Below are 19,744 nucleotides of genomic sequence, written 5' to 3' on the forward strand. Positions count from 1 at the left end.
TGTTAAAAACTCAGTATTTGAACCTAATGATGTGTTAACTCTGGAAATCAGATTCCCTCCTTTTCACAGAGTTTGCTGGGGTTTTGTTGTTGTTGTTATTTTTATTAATTTTTTATTATTATTGTAGGATATCTCTGTGCCAAGAATTGGCTTGAGGTGTAAACTTGTCTTCCTATATCTTTTCCGAGCCTGCAACTTTCTTTAAGCATAGGCAGTTACTTTCTAATTTTCTCCATATATGCAGTTGTTTTTGAATGCCCTAATCCTTAAGATCTGCCTCCCAAAAGAAAAAAAAAAAAAAAAGAAAAATGAAGAAAGGGGAAGATGTCAGCTCTGTAAATCCCCTAAAAATCATTTCAGCTAGAGGGAGAGGGGCTTACAACAATGGGAAAGTCCAACAATAATGACTGCCAACATCTTTGCCTGGACTTCTGTGATCAGAAGTAGCAATCAAATCACAGATCCTTAATATTTGGAAGACAAGGTTCTTTTTGCCCACCCTAGCTCCTGTAAGCTGCCCCAGGAACATGTGCACAACTCTGTGCCATGGGGCTGGGGTTGAGCGTAAGTAGCTACTACTGTGCAAAGAGCTGAAACTGAATGAGATCAACTACAATTTACTGTCTAAACTTTCCCCCTGAAAGTTTCAAGCTTCAATAGACTCTAGAGTTTCAAAATATTGACATCATATAGATTCTGCCAGTGCAATTGTTGTCTAGATGAGGAAATAGATTCCTAGCACTTCCTATTTCATCATCTTCCTAGGAGTCCCTCCAGCACCACCACCAATTAATTTTTAAGAGGCTCACTATGGCTTCTATGAGCAAGAGAGCAAGAGTAAAAGCAAGGAGACAAATTAAGAGATGATTTCATTAACTAGGTAAGAAATTCTGGTGGCTTAAACCAGATGGTAGTAATGAAGGTGGTGAAATCTGTTGGTTCTAGATTAGGCAATTTTACTATGTTCTGTGGCCACCATTAATTTTCTCATTTCTGACTACAGTGAGATAAACAGCCCAGTCCATCAGATTACTGCATATTTCTCTAGATACCAATATTTCCAGCTAAGAGTTTACCTATTGCCATAACATGGGCTGAGCTATGCACATATCTATAAATTCAGCCAATATTTATACCTTACTATAGTACTGACAGGCATAAGATCATTATGAAATGTGACTTCCTATATTTCTACACACACAAACACACACACATGCACACCAATGCTTACCTCCTTCTGGGGACTTGATGAAACTGATGAGCTCCTGACAGAGAATGTAATGGAAACACAAGTTTGTTTTACAGAAGAAAGGCAATCGGTGTTTTTCCAACCAGGTCAATAACCCTTTGTATTTGGCAATCTAGAGTCGAAGCAAAATAGAAACAAAAATGCTAATGAAACTGAATTGCTAAAAAAAATACAACTTAGTAAGGGGCAACTAATCCTCTCACACTTGCAGTGTCTGGCCAGAAGGAGAGGTGCGTTGATTAAAAATAATTTCTATAAACCTAGAACCTGGACTTAAAAAAAAGTAATATCAAAGAGGAGCAGAGATTTGCAAAGAAGTAAATGGATCCGTAGAAAATAAAAAGCTTCATCTCTCATGAAAAAATTATTTCTTATTCCTGAGTGAAGTTGTTAAAGCAAAAATCTAAGTCTTGCTTGACAGAAGAAAAGCAGAAAAGATTTGGGTCTGTGGTGTCAGATCACAACTTTATTCAGCTTGCTTCTTTGTAAACACACTCATAATTTCTAACAAGCTCGTAACCCCTATCAATTGCACAACATGTACAAAAACAAACATTCACACATACCATCATTTAGAACACAGGATGTATTCCTGAGGGATCAAGCCGCAGAGAAAGGAGGTAATTTTTTTTCAGTTTTCAGGGTTATCCTTGGGAAATCAAATGTAAGCATCAGCATAGAATGTCTCTTCTCAACTCTCCAGAACTCATGGAAAGCAAAACCTTGTTGTTATCAGGGTTTAGAGTGGTCTTTCTGATCCTATATGCCCCTTGTAGGGGATGTGGAGGCCACTGGTAAGTCTAAGGTCTATATAGTGGAAAAGGAAAACAGGAGTGGGGACAAGGGGAAAAATAAGAAAAAAGAAAAAGGCCATAAAGAAAAAAAACTGGGAGAAAAACATGCCTCTGGAGAATAGTCAAGTAGTCATTAGAAATTGCAGAGAAGCCAGCACCACATCGCACTTATTCCAAAATTGACCACATAATTGGAAGTAAAGCACTCCTCAGCAAATGTAAAAGAACAGAAATTATAACAAACTGTCTCTTAGACCACAGTGCAATCAAACTAGAACTCAGGACGAAGAAACTCAATCAAAACCGCTCAACTACATGGAAACTGAACAACCTGCCCCTGAATGACTACTGGGTACATAATGAAATGAAGGCAGAAATAAAGATGTTCTTTGAAACCAATGAGAATAAAGATACAACATACCAGAATCTCTGGGACACATTTAAAGCAGTGTGTAGAGGGAAATTTATAGCACTAAATGCCCACAAGAGAAAGCAGGAAAGATCTAAAATTGACACCCTAACATCACAATTAAAAGAACTAGAGAAGCAAGAGCAAACACATTCAAAAGCTAGCAGAAGGCAAGAAATAACTAAGATCAGAGCAGAACTGAAGGAGATAGAGACACAAAAAAACCTTCAAAAAAATCAATAAATCCAGGAGCTGTTTTTTTGAAAAGATCAACAAAATTGATAGACCGCTAGCAAGACTAATAAAGAGAGAGAAGAATCAAATAGATGCAATAAAAAATGGTAAAGGGGATATCACCACCGACCCCACAGAAATACAAACTACCATCAGAGAACACTATAAACACTTCTACACAAATAAACTAGAAAACCTAGAAGAAATGGATAAATTCCTGGACACATACACTCTCCCAAGACTAAACCAGGAAGAAGTTGAATCCCTGAATAGACCAATAACAGGCTCTGAAATTGAGGTGATAATTAATAGCCTACCAACCAAAAAAAGTCCTGGACCAGACTGATTCACAGCCAAATTCTACCAGAGGTACAAGGAGGAGCTGGTACCATTCCTTCTGAAACTATTCCAATCAACAGAAAAACAGGGAATCCTCCCTAACTCATTTTATGAGGCCAATATCATCCTGATACCAAAGCCTGGCAGAGACACAACCAAAAAAGAGAATTTTAGACCAATATCCCTGATGAACATCAATGCAAAAATCCTTAATAAAATACTGGCAAACAGAATCCAGCAGCACATCAAAAAGCTTATCCACCATGAGCAAGTGGGCTTCATCCCTGGAATGCAAGGCTGGTTCAGCATACGCAAATCAACAAATGTAATCCAGCATATAAGCAGAACCAAAGACAAAAACCACATGATTATCTCAATAGATGCAGGAAAGGCCTTTGACAAAATTCAACAGCCCTTCATGCTAAAAACTCTCAATAAATTCGGTATTGATGGAACGTATCTCAAAATAATAAGAGCTATTTATGACAAACCCACAGCCAATATCATACTGAATGGGCAAAAACTGGAAGCATTCCCCTTGAAAACTGGCACAAGACAGGGATACCCTCTCTCATCACTCCTATTCAGCATAGTGTTGGAAGTTCTGGCCAGGGCAATCAGGCAAGAGAAAGAAATCAAGGGTATTCAATTCAGAAAAGAGGAAGTCAAATTGCTCCTGTTTGCAGATGACATGATTGTATATTTAGAAAACCCCATCATCTCAGTCCAAAATCTCCTTAAGCTGATAAGCAACTTCAGCAAAGTCTCAGGATATAAAATCAATGTGCAAAAATCACAAGCATTATTATACACCAATAACAGACAAACAGAGAGCCAAATCATGAATGATCTCCCATTCACAATTGCTTCAAAGAGAATAAAATACCTAGGAATCCAACTTACAAGGGATGTGAAAGACCTCTTCAAGGAGAACTACAAACCACTGCTCAATGAAATAAAAGAGGACACAAACAAATGGAAGAACATTCCATGCTCATGGATAGGAAGAATCAATATCGTGAAAATGGCCATACTGCCCAAGGTAATTTATAGATTCAATGCCATCCCCATTAAGCTACCAATGACTTTCTTCACAGAATTGGAAAGAACTACTTTAAAGTTCATATGGAACCAAAAAAGAGCCCACATTGCCAAGTCAATCCTAAGCCAAAAGAACAAAGCTGGAGGCTTCACACTACCTGATTTCAAACTATACTACAAGGCTACAGTAACCAAAACAGCATGGTACTGGTACCAAAACAGAGATAGTGACCAATGGAACAGAACAGAGCCCTCAGAAATAATACCACATATCTACAACTATCTGATCTTTGACAAACCTGAGAGAAACAAGAAATGGGGAAAGGATTCCCTATTTAAAAAATGGTGCCGGCAAAACTGGTTAGCCATAAGTAGAAACCTGAAACTAGATCTCTTCTTTACACCTTATACAAAAATTAATTCAAGATGGATTAGAGACTTAAATGTTAGACCTAAAGCCATAAAAACCCTAGAAGAAAACCTAGGCAATACCATTCAGGACATAGGCATGGGCAAAGACTTCATGTCTAAAACACCAGAAGCAATGGCAACACAAGCCAAAATTGACAAATGGGATCTAATTAAACTAAAGAACTTCTGCACAGCAAAAGAAACTACCATCAGAGTGAACAGGCAACCTACAGAATGGGAGAAAATTTTTGCAATCTACTCATCTGACAAAGGGTTAATATCCAGAACCTACAAAGAACTCAAATTTACAAGAAAAAAACAAACAACCCCATCAAAAAGTGGGTGAAGGATATGAACAGACATTTCTCAAAAGAAGACATTTATGCAGCCAACAGACACATGAAAAAATGCTCATCATCACTAGCCATCAGAGAAATGCAAATCAAAACCACAATGAGATACCATCTCACACTAGTTAGAATGGCGGTCATTAAAAAGTCAGGAAACAACAGGTGCTGGAGAGGATGTGGAGAAATAGGAACAGTTTTACACTGTTGGGGAGACTGTAAACTAGTTCAACCATTGTGGAAAACAATATGGGGATTCCTCAAGGATCTAGAACTAGAAATACCATTTGACCCAGCCATTCCATTACTGGGGATATACCCAAAGGATTATAAATCATGCTGCTATAAAGACACATCCATACATATGTTTATTGCGGCACTATTCACAATAGCGAAGGCTTGGAACCAACCCAAATGTCCATTACTGACAGACTGGATTAAAAAAACGTGGCACATATACACCATGGAATACTATGCAGCCATAAAAAAGGATGAGTTCATGTCCTTTGTAGGGACATGGATGCAGCTGGAAACTATCATTCTCAGCAAACTATTGCAAGATCAGAAAACCAAACACCGCATGTTCTCACTCATAGGTGGGAATTGAACAATGAGATCACTTGGACACAGGAAGGGGAACATCACACACCGGGGCCTGTTGTGGGGTGGGAGGAGAGGGGAGGGATAGCATTAGGAGATATACCTAATGTAAATGATGAGTTAATGGGTGCAGCACACCAACATGGCACATGTATACATATGTAACAAACCAGCACATTGTGCACATGTACCCTAGAACATAAAGTAGAATAATAAAAAACAAGATGCTAAACTATTTAGCCAAAAAAAAGAAAAATGAAATTGCAGAGAAGCATCTTATCTTAATCTACACCTGATAATGCATACTGATAATAATTATGTGGCCCATAGGCTGCCACTTTCCATCCCACACCCATTGCAGACATTGCCAGTCAATTCCCAGACTCTTTCTTGCTTAGATGTGCCCTTAAAGTTCTTCTCAGTACAGTTTCCCAAGTGTCTAACCTATCATGGTAGATGTGAGAATTGCATTTGCTAACTATGGACTAGAATATAATGGAAAGAATTCACCAGCAATTCCTTGGATAAGAAGTAAAAAATGTAAAAAGAAGAAATGTCGACCTGGATTGATGTTGTTAGTTCTACTCACCTGCTTTAGTTTCTCCTATAGTTACCCTCTGGAGTTCCTCTTTTTCTCCCCCTCCCAATTCACATATCAAATAGTTCCCTCAGGCCAGGCACGGTGGCTCATGCCTATAATCCCAGCAATTTGGGAGGCCGAAGCAGGTGGATTGCTGGAGCTCAGTAGCTTGAGACCAGCCCTCCGTCTCTACCAAAAATACAAAAAGTTAGCCAGGCATGGTGGCATGTGCCTGTGTGGTCCCAGCTACTTGGGAGGCTTAGGTGGGAGGATTGTTTGAGCCAGGGAGGCAAAGGTTGCAGTGAACCAAGATCGCACCACTGCACTGCAGCCTGGATGACCGAATAGACTCCCGTCTCAAAAACAAAAACAAATTAACAACAAAAACCAGATATAGTTCCTGTATCCTCCACCCTAAACCCTGTACCTCTAAAGAATTTTACTCACCAAGTTACAAGGTATTTCTGGCCACAAGCTCCACTGTGAATTTTCAACAGTATAAAATGGTGTCTGACCAAAAACCTGCAAAAGAAAGCTAGGAAACAGTCAAGGGAGTAGAGCTTCTCTTCATGCATATGACACAGTCCATCTGCAGCCACAGAGGAAGGGAGGTTCCACGGCTCTTTTCTTTCAAGGGACATTAATTCTTAAATTTATTCTACTGCATCATCTTGCCCTGCACACATGCAAAAAAGCTCTAAACAGACTGAATTGCAAGATTCATTTATCTTTTGACTCCACAATGCCCCAACCTGGGACTTGTCTTTCCTTTGGAGCCTGAGCCGACCTGAGAGCTATTTGCTTGTGTGCAAAGGCCAAGGCCCATGATATTAGAATGTATTTACTTTGTGTATTCAGTATTCACTTTTCTCCCTGGATTTAGAGAGTTAAAGCAAATGTCTAAAATGTTTTCCCAGTGAAAAATAGCTTTGGATTTACCTAAACTGGAGAAGACAGAGAGGACTAAAGATGTGGAGACTGGGGATACAGATTACATAGGGAGGTGTTGGGAGCAAGCCCCCCAAAATCTGGACATAAACTGGCCCTAAAACTGGCCATAAACAAAATCTCTGCAGCACTGTCACATGTTCATAATGGCCCTATAACGCCCATGCTGGAAGGTTGTGGGTATACTGGAATGAGAGCAAGGAACACCTGGCCCGCCCAGGGTGGAAATCGCTTAAAGGTATTCTTAAGCCACAAACAATAGCATGAGCGATCTGTACCTTAAGGACATGCTCCTGCTGCAGTTAACTAGCCCAACCTATTCCTTTAATTCGGCCCATCCCTTCTTTTCCCCTGAGGGATATTTTAGTTAATTTAATATCTACAGAAACAATGCTAATGACTGGTTTGCTGTTAATAAATATTTGGGTAAATCTCTGTTCAGGGCTCTCAGCTCTGAAGGCTGTGAGACCCCTGATTTACCACTTCACACCTCTATATTTCTGTGTGTGTGTCTTTAATTCCTCTGGTGCTGCTGGGTTAGGGTCTCCCTGACCGAGCTGGTCTTGGCAGGGAGGCATTGAGAGTGTCCAAAATTGATAACGTTAATTCTAGTATACCATCCCCCTTTGTCATGGAAAAGAGACTGTCACCTAGGCAACCACCTTTGAAATAGATGGGAAAGGACTTCAGTGTTTACAGCTATGTAAACTTAAGCAGTCTCACCATGGACAACAAAATGTCTTCAAAGTGTCCCAGAAGTATTTGCAGAAAACTAGAGGGGCTGAAGCTCTAATTCCTAACTGAACTCTCAGCACATCATGTCAGTCTGACCATCTCCCCAGGTAAACAGCTCCACACTTTTGTTAGTATATGGCCCTCTTCCCTCAATCCCATTTGTCCCTTGTCCCTGGCTGTGAGGTGCTGAAGGAAGGTGATGTTGCTGTCTGCATTTTACAGTTAAAAGTCTGTAAAGGAGACTCAGTCCTTAGGGATCTCTCTCTGCTCTGCACTCAGTGTGTAACACAATACACCCTGACTGGTATGTTAAGCTACCTTTAAGGAGTGGCCGTAGGACTGTGAAGTTGTGAGATTATGTGGGAATGGGGTTTGGAAGCAGTTTCACTACCCGACATTTATACCACAGAGGGCAGAGGCTACAGTGGAAAACACATCAGTCCTGGAGCCAGCAGACCTGGTCAGCTCCTAGAACTGCCCCAGATTCAGTGTGTGATCTTAAGCATATCATTTAACTTTTTTTTTTTTTTTTTTGATGGAGTCTCGCTCTGTCACCTGGGCTGGAGTGCAGTGGCACAATCTCGGCTCACTGCAACCTCTGCCTCCTGGGTTCAAGTGATTCTCCTACCTCAGCCTCCCTAATAGCTGCCATCACGCCTGGCTAATTTTTATATTTTTATTAGAGATGGGGTTTCACCATGTTGGCCAGGTTGGTCTCGAACTCTTAACCTCAAGTGATCCACCTGCCTTGCCCTCCCAAAGTGCTGGGATTACAGCAAATCATTTAACTTCTGGGATCCATTGGTAAAAAGGGAAAATACTTCCTACTTCACACGGTGACTATGGGAATTAAGTGGTAGAAATTTGTAAACTTAAGGAGTATTCAATATGAACTACTACTGCTGTCTCTCTTTATAGGCCATAGCTGCCTAAGTGGCCAGGACTTTCTTATACTCTTGGCTGGAACTCCCTCCCCACATCACTCTCTATTTCTAGAACATTATTGTGAGCTGTTTTAATTGTGTTGGTGAATTGACTGATTAACAGGTCTTAAGATTACTTCTTGACTGGGCGTGGTGGCTCTCGCCTATAATCCCAGCACTTTGGGAGGCCGAGGCAGGCAGATCATCTGAGGCCAGGAGTTTGAAATCAGCCTGACCAACATGGAGAAACCCCATCTCTACTAAAAACACAAAAAATTAGCTGGGCGTGGTGGTGCACACTTGTAGTCCCAGCTACTTGGGAGGCTGAGGTGGAAGAATCACTTGAACCTGGAAGGCGGAGTTTGCAGTGAGCCAGGATTGTGCCACTGTACTTCAGCTTGGGCAACAAGAGCAAAATCTGTCTCAAAAAAAAAAAAAAGATTACTTCTGAAACCTTCATTAAGACAGTGGCAGAGACAATAGTAAGAGTGAGAAACACAGAAAAGACCCACTCTCAGAGAGGCCTCTTCCTTATCCTGATTTTCATCCTGTTGCCTGACACCACCATGCATCCAAGCACCCAAACCTATTACCCTTGCTTCCTTTCTTCCTGTTACACCTCGCCCAATATTTAAACAGTGACATGGTCCTATATTTTGTTTTGTTAACAGTCTCCTCTACTTATCCCATCCTCCTCTCCCCTTTCCCTTTAGACCCTCATTACTTGCCACCTAGATGATTGAAACAACCTCCTAACCACTTTCCCTTCCTCCTTTAAGGTCTCCTGCCCACCCATTGGCCAGACCTCTGCAGAGTAGTTTTCTCAAATGAAAGCCTGAACATGTTACTCCTTTACTTCAAATCCTTCGATGGCTCTCTAACGCCTTAGGGTAGTGTCCAAACTCCTAGGCATAGTTTGCCTGATCTCCAGGGCTTGGCGCAGCCTGCCTGTGCAGCTTGTGGTGTCTTGTGATCTCTTGTGGTGTCTCACCCTCACAACTGTTCTTCAGCCTTTCTGAGTTACTTACGATTTGCCCCAAAGTATCAAAGGATTGTATTCTTTGGTGCCTTTACTTTCTGTTCTGTCTATAAGGCTTTTGCTTTTCTTGCTACTCACTCCATAGTCTTTTCCTCCTATTTTTATTTATTTTATTTATTTTTTATTTTTTTGAGGTGGAGTCTTGCTCTCACTTAGGCTGGAGTGCAGTGGTGCGATCTCGGCTCACTACAACCTCCGCCTCCTGGGCTCAGGTGATTCTTGTGCCTCAGCCTCCCAAGTAGCTGGGATTACAGGCTCCCGCCACCACGCCCGGCTAATTTTTGTATTTTTAGTAGAGACTGGTTTCACCATGTTGGCTAGGCTGGTCTCAAACTCCCGAACTCAGGTGATCCCCTGATCTTGGCCTCCCAAATGGCTGGGACTACAGGCATAAGCCACCGTGCCCGGCCTCCTCCTATTTCTTTATGCATCCTTTCCTCCTCACCTTCTGCTTCCAGTTAACTGCCAAGTACCTCCTTGTCTTTTAATATTTGGCTTGTGTCAGCTTTTCCTGACTCTTCCAGGTAGGGATGATCTCTGTCTCGTGCATACTGTACTCTCACTGCCTCCTGAAAACTTCTGTCATGTCACCCAGACCTTCTAAATCTCTCTCCCACTAGACTGGGAATTCCATGAGGACAGGGGTGCAGGGATGGTGTCATTAATATGTGCCTCCCCAATACTAAGCCCAGCCCAGGGGCTGGCACAAAGTAACCACCCGATAACCACTTGTGGCATATAGAGGGTGTTTTTCCCACTTGACTGAAATTTCGCCTTTTACTATATACCCTCTCACGGGAAATGGTGCATCAAGAGGAGCCACAATTCAAAAGGCACCAGTGTTAAAATGTCACCGAGCATTTAAACCAAAACAGATTCAGGATAAGTCCAGGTTTGGGTTTAAGAATACTTGGATGTTTGAGGTTTGTTTTAGTTGCATAGATTAAGGAAATAGATAGGCTTGTTCCAGTCAACAACCGTTGCTATGTGCTAAACACCTAGTAAAGGGAGTAAAGCAGAATAAATAATCCTCAGTCCTTGTCCTGCAGGAATTCACTGTCTCATAATCTACTGGGGTCCACACACACACACACACACACGCAACTCAAGAGAGTTGCAAAGTGCCAAGGGGCTCAGAAGCAGAGAAGTTCCCATCAGGAGGTTCCAATGCTGAGGACCTAGGAATTCCTTAAGGAGAATGGAATTTAAGCAGGTATTTGAAGAATATTTAAGATTTTCCCATGCCTATGTCCTGAATGGTACTACCTAGGTTTTCCTCTAGGATTTTTATGGTATTAGGTCTAACATTTAAGTCTCTAATCCATCTTGAATTAATTTTTGTATATGGAGTAAGGAAAGGATCCAGTTTCAGCTTTCATGGCACAAGTATACATATGTAACAAACCTGCACGTTATGCACATGTACCCTACAACTTAAAGTATAATAATAATAAATAAATTAAAAAAAAAAAAAAAGATTTTCATAGGTGGAACTATGGGAAAGGTATTCCTGGCAGAAAACAAACATAGCCCAAGCAGAGATTCAGAGGTGGGTGAATGCCAGGGATACCCAGTGAGAGTAGAGCCTCTGTCACCAGAGCACTGGGAATCAGCAGAGGGTGTGATGGGAAGTAACTTTGGACAGGTAAAAGCAAGTAAGGAGGCTGGGGATTTAGGATCTGACGACATCAACAATGGGAAGCTTTTGGAGATTTTAAAGGTGGTTCTGGTTCATGTTTATTTGCTCAAATTAAAAGAGTTTTTTTATTTAAGAAGAAATTTAGTAAAACCCCAAATAACAATAAGCAAACAAAAAAGTCACTCAGTTCTGTGAGATTCACTATTCAGCTGCTAATGAAATATTTGTATTTAAAGCTGAGAATGCTTACCGGGAGGGAAAGAAATGTGTTGAAAAAATCGGCAAAGATTTCATCCTCTAGCAGAATTATAAGATTTGTAGAACCGATTATCTCTACATGGAGAGAGAGAAATAAAAAACCAAAACGTGAATCAGAATTGCATTCAGGTTCAGAAAATGAAGCAATTGAATGGATCATTTCACATTGCCAAATCTCACCATGATGACAGCCTTTAGGGTCATCCAATTCAATTTCTCCCCTTCTCCTGGACTCTCTTTTTCAATATCGTTCTGCTTAAACACTCCCAGCTGTGGGGAGCTCACTCACTCACAGGTATGCCCATTCCGTTTATGAAGAAGGCGAAGTGGTAGATTTTTTCTTTCCTACTGTGACTATAATCCTTTACCTTCTATATGTAAAGATTATGCTCTCTGAAGCTTGACAGAATTCACTTAAGTCCCCTTAAAAGAGACAGTGCTTCCAGTATTTCTAAAGACACCACAGACGTCTGCTTACCACCAACCCCACTGGCTAGTCACCAAGCAGTTCTTCAACCCATTCCTCACACGGCCTTCTCTCCATCTGGTTCTCTCATTGGCTGGAGTGGCACTCACAACTGAAACACTTCAACTGCTTCCCAGAGCAGAACATAAGAGAACTCTTGCCTAGGTTGCATCTGATGCTAATGTAATGGGGCCTAAAATGGGGTTAGCTTTGGGGGCTCTCATATTACACTATTAACTCCATTATGCTTTTACTTATGCAGTCACATTTCAGAAACCAGGGGCAGGAATGTACATTTATTCCAGTCAAATTTCAGCTTGGTAGGTTTGGTCCAGCATTACAGCCTGACAAGAGCTTTCTTGAATGTTAATTTCATCATGCAACATACTTATTACTTCTCTCAGGTGTGATCATCATGCTGCCCAAGTTAAATCAAGGAGATGAATGTTGAATGTCATAAAGCCAAACACGGAGACCCCAAGTGAACAAAGCAACTAACTCCTTCCTTTAATTTACTGTCTATGCTCCTTAGAGGACAATGGTCAACTAGTGAATAATAAACTAATTGTTTGATCAATGGCCCAACATTACTCAGTCATACCCAAAGTTCATAATGAAAGACTGAAAAATGGGTCCGAATATTATGCCCTAAGCTCATCTCTCAATCTAAGCATCTGATGAGGATAGCATCTGATGAGGACAGTAAGTGCCATGCACAGTCACAAACATGTAGTTATGATAACATAAGAAAACTAAATGATCATTTTTCCTGATGACACTGGGTGGTTGTTGGCTTCATATAATAGAAATAGAATTAGAAACTCCTGGTCAGGCACGGCGGCTTATCCCTGTAATCTTTGGGAGGCTGAGGCTGGTGGATTGCTTGAGGCCAGGAGTTCAAGACCAGCCTGACCAACATGAAACCCTGTCTCTACTAAAAATAGAAAAATTAGCCAGGGGTAGTGGCAGGAGCCTATAATCCCAGCTACTTGGGAGGCTGAAGCAGGAAAATTGCTTAAAGCCAGGAAGTGGAGGTTGCAGTGAGCTGAGATCACACCACTGCACTCCAGCCTGAGCGACAGAGTGAGATTCTGTCTCAAAAAAAAAAAAAAAGGAAACCCAGACAAATACTATCGTGAGTGACAGAGCTGGTGTCAGCACTTGCCCTCTGTTCACATACATCTTTTTTCTTGCTGTTAAGTGTTATGTGTGTTTTATCTGTACCCTTCCCAAGCCCTCTGCTCTTCTTTTTATAAGCAGTCCTTGATTTATTTAATCTATTCCATATGGATGATTCCAAAATCTATGTTTTCAGTCCAGACTTCTCTTCTTGACTCTGGTTTTAAATATACATGAGCTATGGGCCAGATCTGCGTGCACATCCAGCAGGCACTTTCATCCCAACTTGTTCAATGTGTGCAGACCTCCCACCTGCTTCTTTTCCTACATTCCCAGTCCCAGTTACTGGAATCATCATTCTATAAATGATCTAATCCAGAAAACTGAGACTCTTCTCTCTGTCTCTGTCCCTGTCTCACTCTCACTCTCAATCTCTCTCACTCTTGCTCTCTTGTTCTCTCTCTCTCCCCTTCACACCCCCCACATGCAATGGAGGACCATGCTATATGGTTTCTCTTTGTACCTATCTCTGGAATCTGTCTCCTCATTTCCATCCATAAAGTTACTCTTCCATTATAGGTCTCTATGCTCTCTCACCTAGACTATCGCATCAGCTTCTTAAATGGTCTCCCTAGCTCCCATTTCTTGTCCTTCCAACCACCCTCCACATACTGCCACCACAATCTGTTGATATTATTGTTAAAGTCTTTCAAAATCTCCTCGATGTCCTGGAAGGTAAAATCCAAACTTTCTAGTGCAGTATCTGAGGCTTCACCCCATCTGGGGTTTCCTCCCAGCCTCATTTCCTGCCTCTCCACACACTCTGCCTCCTGTTTGCAAGCTAAGCCAAGGCACTGCTATTTTCTGCATATGCTAGGTACTCTCACTTGAAACCTCCACATCTTTGTTCCCATATTCCCATTGCTTAAAATGTTTTCTCAAGCACATTCAGCTCACAAATTAATAGTCATCCATTAAGAACTGGTTTACATATAATCTTCTTGGTGAACCAAGAATGGTAGAATCTACCACGATGGTAGAATTCATCACTATCTCCCTACACGATCACGTATATCCTCCATTATTACAATTAACAAGTCTTACTGTTTTCATTCATTGATATATCTGTCTTCCTCATCAAACTGAGCATGTGAGAGGAGGGACTTTGTTTTTTCACCTTCCTTTTTCTAGGCTCTAAAAGTGTTTCCACAATGTCTAAGTTCTGTAAATGTAGAATAAATTGTTCTTTCAAAAGATAATCTTCAATTTTTTTTTTTTTTTTTTGCCAAAGTCTCGCTCTGTCACCCAGTCTGGAACGCAGTGGCATGATCTTGGCTCACCGCAACCTCTGCCTCCCAGATTCAAGTGATTCTTGTGTCTCAACCTCTCGAGTAACTGGGATTATAGGTGCCCGCCACCATACCTGGCTAATTTCTGTATTTTCAGTAGAGATGGCTTTCACCATGTTGGCCAGGCTGGTCTTGAACTCCTGACCTCAGGCAATCCACCTGCCTCAGCCTCCCAAAGTGCTGGGATTACAGGGATGAGCCAATGCTCCCAGTCGATGATTTTCAATCTTTTGGACTTTTGTTTGTTTATCATTCATAGAGTCTAAGATGGATTTGTTAAACGAGTACATTACTGAGCTCATCTGAATGCAGAACAGTGGGGTTTGGCAGAAATTCCCCAGTGACTGTTTTTCATAGCTACACACACTGCTGGTGGCAAGCGGCTTGACTATGCCACTGACAAGACAGTCTTAAGGAGATACAGAAACAAGACTCTGTACATCCTTCCCTTCCTCATCCTCTCATTTCTCCATTCTTGTTTTTCCTTCTTACCTGTTCCGCCTTCAAACTTCCTAATAATTTGAGAAGGCTTTTAGCACCCATTCCACACCATAATAATATTGACTTGGCAACAAATTAAATCACTGCATAATCTCAAACCCCATACCAGTCTTCTCTCTGGAGGAGAGGTGGCCCAATCCACATTTTACTTCCTCCCTCTTAGTTGTCTTATGAATAAGGCCCTGACCTACCCTCAAAGATCTGGTGGCAGAAGGTAGGAGGAAGGGGAAGAAGGAGAAAGAGAAGGAAAACAAACACATGAATAACACAAAAGTGTCCCATGGTGCCCCTGAATGGCTCAGATCTATTAACCACTGGGAAGATGAATGGTTTGCCTTATTTGAGAGACTCAAGGCCTTGGAGACATCCCTCGCAGAGACTCACCAGCACTGCTCATGTTGCCATGCTTTTCCTGACACAGTAATTTGTTAGGGGCAGAATTATCTCCCAGTCAACAGAACTTTATCCATTGTGAACAGGTAATGACGCCTTCTCTAAGGGATTCCAGATTCTATGTGGCGTGACCTACTTACTTCTGGTGTAGGCCTTAATCTGAAGATAAGTCTTTATCTTACCTAATCTGCTGAATCCCCTTGGACATACAAGACTCCTCCTATACTTAAGCCTTTAGTTCATAATATTTTATTTGACAAGTTCTTTATAATTGTGCCCAAGATCTCTTGTCTGTTCCAACCTCTCTCATGCTAAGGTGACTTTTGCATTGCTAAACCCAGCTCCTAAGGGTCTTGTAAACAATTACATTTGATGTAATTTTAATAAGCAGTATCTCCTGGATATTCTGCCCATTTAAAACATCAACCTCCATTGCTTGAGCCCAGGAGTTTAAGGCTGCTGTGAGCTATGATCACACCACTGAACTTCAGCTTGGGCAACAGAGTGAAACCTCATCTTTAAAAAATTAAAATTAAAACATCAGCTTCCAAGAGGCTTGAATTCCCTTTCTCTGAAGGCTTTTCAGGCACTTGGTTTTCTCATTAAACAACTCTTCATTTCTCCTGTTCTTCCCTAATAGGAAGTAAATATTAAGATGAAAGACTAAAAGCCCTATAACCCTTCAAAATTTAGCCAAGAATTACTGAGAATAGAATTCTTCAACCAGAGAGGGTTTAAAGAATTTGAAAGTCTTGGGATTGTAGGGAAGCTTATATAATGTCCAAAAGGCCTTTCCATGGGGGGTGGGGGGAAAACTGAAAACTGGAAGGATTATTGTTAATAATGAATCATCAATAAAATATCACTTACATTTGAAAAAGTGCTATACTTTCTTTAGAATATATAAAGACCAAATACTGTATTCTACAGTGATTTTAGTGAGAAGAGATTCTTGCTTTACATCTTGATGTTTTATGTATTGCAAGATGAGTTTGTAGCTTACCATACTTCTTCAGTCTGTTATCAGTTACCTTATTCATTAGTCAGATTAACATGCACACATCTTAAGAGAGTTCAGTGTGAAGCACTGCATGGTTCTACAATATCGGATTCCATACAATACATATGGATTCTACATATCATCGTATTGCCTGATGATAATAATTATCTGGGGCACTTGGAAAATATACAGATTCCTGAACTCCACCCCTTCTCAATCAGAATTGCCAGGGGAAGGTCCCGGCAGTTTAGGTTTAGGATAATTCCATGAATTATCACTTCTTTTGCAAAATAAATAGAGTCATGGTCTCCTCCTAAAATAATGGCATATACAGTAGTAACATATGCTCACATTCCTTAAGACGGAATGCTTTCAGCATGTTTTCAATCAAGCTGTGTGCACCTACTCTTGAGTCCTAATTGCTGCCCCACCATCTTTCCCACTGCTCAAAAAGGCTGACTATTGGAGCCATTGACAACCAAATGGGGTCACTCTAAAATCAGTAAAGAGGAAAAGCCAGTATCACTGGCTAAAACTTGAAATGCATAATGGTTAGATCCCTGACCCTTTCATAACCTTCTAGTTCCCAAAAGAAAAGGGCACCAGATGTCTCCCAAATGTGTGGTAATAAGAGTTATCTTATTGATAGGGTTGTTGTTAAAAACCTAAACTGCCAGGACCTTCCCCTGGCAATTCTGATTGAGAAGGGCTGGAGCTCAGGAGTCTGTATATTTTCCAAGTGCCCCAGATAATTATTATCATCAGGCAAATATAGAAAATATTGGGGCCAGATGCAGTGGCTCACATCTATAATCCCAGCACTTTGGGAGGCCAAGGTGGGTGGATCAGTTGAGGACAGGAGTTTGAGACCAGACTGGCCAACATGGGGAAGCCCCTTCTTTCCTAAAAATACAAAAAAATTAGCCAGGTATGGTGGTGCACACCTGTAATCCCAGCTACGCAGAAGGCTGAGGCACAAGAATTGCTTGAATCTGGAAGGCAGAGGTTGCAGTGAGCTGAGATGGCGCCACTGCACTCCAGCCCAGGCAACAGAACCAGACTGTGTCTCAACAACAACAAAAAAAAGTGGTTTCTAACTGAAACAAAGCTGCATTCACATCTCAGATCTGACATTTACTAGATCTGATCTGGTATGCAAAACTCTGGGCATCTCCTTTTCTCAAGTGCACAGTTACCCTGGAAATGACAGCAGGTCTCTTTGGCAAAGATTAGGAAGAATATTCACAGTAAACACTTGCAAAATATTGCAAGATTCTTCCTAATGGGTAAAATGTTTTTTTCATTTCAGAGCTTCTAGGTCTGACTCGGGGCTGAAAATTGGATGAGGGGCCTGATTCTCTGCCACGATGGCTCATTTTAAGCTCCTGTTCATTCATTCATTCATTCACTCAACAAATATTTATTGGGCATGTCTATGTGACACAAACTGTTCTAGGTGTTTGGGATGCATCACTGAATAAACAGTCTAAAATCCTTGCCATCATAGAGCTTATACTCTCCAGTAGAATCTTATTGAATGACCACACATTTTTTTAAGGAACCCCATGACCAATAGCCACCACAAAGAATCTATGGGTTAGATCATTCAGATATCCGCACAGGCTCAACTGCCTATTATGATAACTACTCTTATTTTGTTTTTGATGGTTAACACGATCTCCAGTAAAAATCAGAGCCAATTTCAACTACAACACTTCTTTTTCAGCATCTGTGGTTATCCCCATTGTGCCACTACTGCTAGCACCACCACTATTGAGTGTTTGTTGTCATAGGCACTGCCGTGTATAACCTCTCATTGCTCCTGCACTTCTGAGTCTCCCTTCAAGATGAAAAGTTTTGGACTGGTCATGGTAACTCACGCCTGTAATCCCAGCATTTTGGGAGGCTGAGGCTGGTGGATCACTTGAGTCCAGGAGTTTGAGACCAGCCTGGGCAACATAGTAAGACCCCACCTCTATTAAAAAATGATTTTTAAAATTAAATGTATATATATTCTATATTTAATTATATATTATATATTTAATTTTAAAAATTAGATGCAGGCCGGGTGGGGTGGCTCATGCCTGTAATCCCAGTACTTTGGGAGGCCGAGGCGGGTGGATCACGAGGTCAGGAGATCGAGACCATCCTGGCTAACATGGTGAAACCCCATCTCTACTAAAAACGCAAAAAATTAGCCGGGCATGGCGGAGGTCGCCTGTAGTCCCAGCTACTCGGGAGGCTGAGGCAGGAGAATGGCGTGAACCCTGGAGGCGGAGCTTGCAGTGGGCCGAGATCGTGCCATTGCACTCCAGCCTGGGCGACTGAGCGAGACTCAGTCTCAAAAAAAATAAAATAAAATAAAATAAAATAAAAATTAAATGCATATATCATATATTTAATTTTGAAAATTAAATTTGTATATCATATATTTAATTTTAAAAATTAAATATGCATTATATATAATTAAATATGAATTTATAAATATAAATGTACATACATAAAGAAAAGTTCTGAGTGGAGGGTCTGATTGCTGGTCTAGGACAGGGTATCCATGTCCTTACTGCCAGGGCCAAGAGAGGGACTGTCTGGTCTCCTCTGTCATCCATAGTGGGAGACAGTCCCTCCAAGACTCACACAATACATTTTCACTCCAAATAAAACAGATGGTCAGAGAGTGAGTGACCAAAAGGTTTTTGAGATATACACACATATCTCTATGTTAACTGAATTCTGTGCTGAGTCATATGCATCTAAGTTTAACAGGAAGAAGAACTACATGATGTTTACTGGGTGCTTGGACAATACTTACATACTTTTCCTGCTCTTCTCTCTATTCCTCTATCACTTCGTTTAAATGGGTCATTCAATACCAAATGGAGAGCAAGTGCCCTTTCCAGGCTCATGTGAATATGGTGCCCTCTGGTGCATGGTGTTGAACATTACACTTTTCTTTTCAAAACTCCACTCTGGAATTTGAAGGTTTTGTTTTTGTTTTTCTCCGAACATAATCTTCAGTTCGTTTTACTTTCCAAAGTAATTAGGATCACTGTCAGAGTGCTCACACCTGCTGTGACATGAGGAGTACAGAAAGGCCCTTATCATCCAAATAGTAGATCTGCTTATTCCACCATCGTATCTGGCCTTAACTATAATTCTTTGTGGCTTTGCAGGCCCCTGCTAATATTATTTTACCCGGAAGACACATGTTGTGAGATATAATATTTAGAGGCAATCATTTACTACAAAAGATGAATTTGTTAGTATTTAACAAGGCTTCAAAAGTGCTCAAAATGGAACGGTTCTAAGGGTTAACACGTGGTTTTGGTATTTCTTCAACTTTCATCTTTGTGGAGGAATAATATCTTGA

At 41.0% G+C, this 19,744-nt stretch overlaps 1 protein-coding gene across 4 annotated transcripts in view; it reads right to left on the bottom strand.

The window, feature by feature from the left end:
• The window catches only part of RGSL1 (regulator of G protein signaling like 1), a 104,684-nt gene extending 87,446 nt beyond the window's left edge, over positions 1-17,238 (bottom strand). For all 4 annotated transcript variants that reach the window (XM_017951582.3, XM_009192054.4, XM_009192052.4 and 1 more), the window contains exons 1-4: positions 15,366-17,238; positions 11,539-11,621; positions 6,452-6,526; positions 1,232-1,361 (exon numbers count right to left, since the gene is read on the bottom strand). In XM_017951582.3, coding sequence (XP_017807071.1) covers positions 1,232-1,361; positions 6,452-6,526; positions 11,539-11,621; positions 15,366-15,378 — 301 coding nt within the window. In that variant the 5' untranslated portion in view covers positions 15,379-17,238. The remainder of the gene's footprint in view (positions 1-1,231; positions 1,362-6,451; positions 6,527-11,538; positions 11,622-15,365) is intronic.
• Positions 17,239-19,744: the final 2,506 nt, after the last annotated feature.

This window comes from Papio anubis, chromosome 1 (genome assembly GCF_008728515.1).
Source record: "Papio anubis isolate 15944 chromosome 1, Panubis1.0, whole genome shotgun sequence".
Taxonomy (NCBI): Eukaryota; Metazoa; Chordata; class Mammalia; order Primates; family Cercopithecidae; genus Papio; species Papio anubis.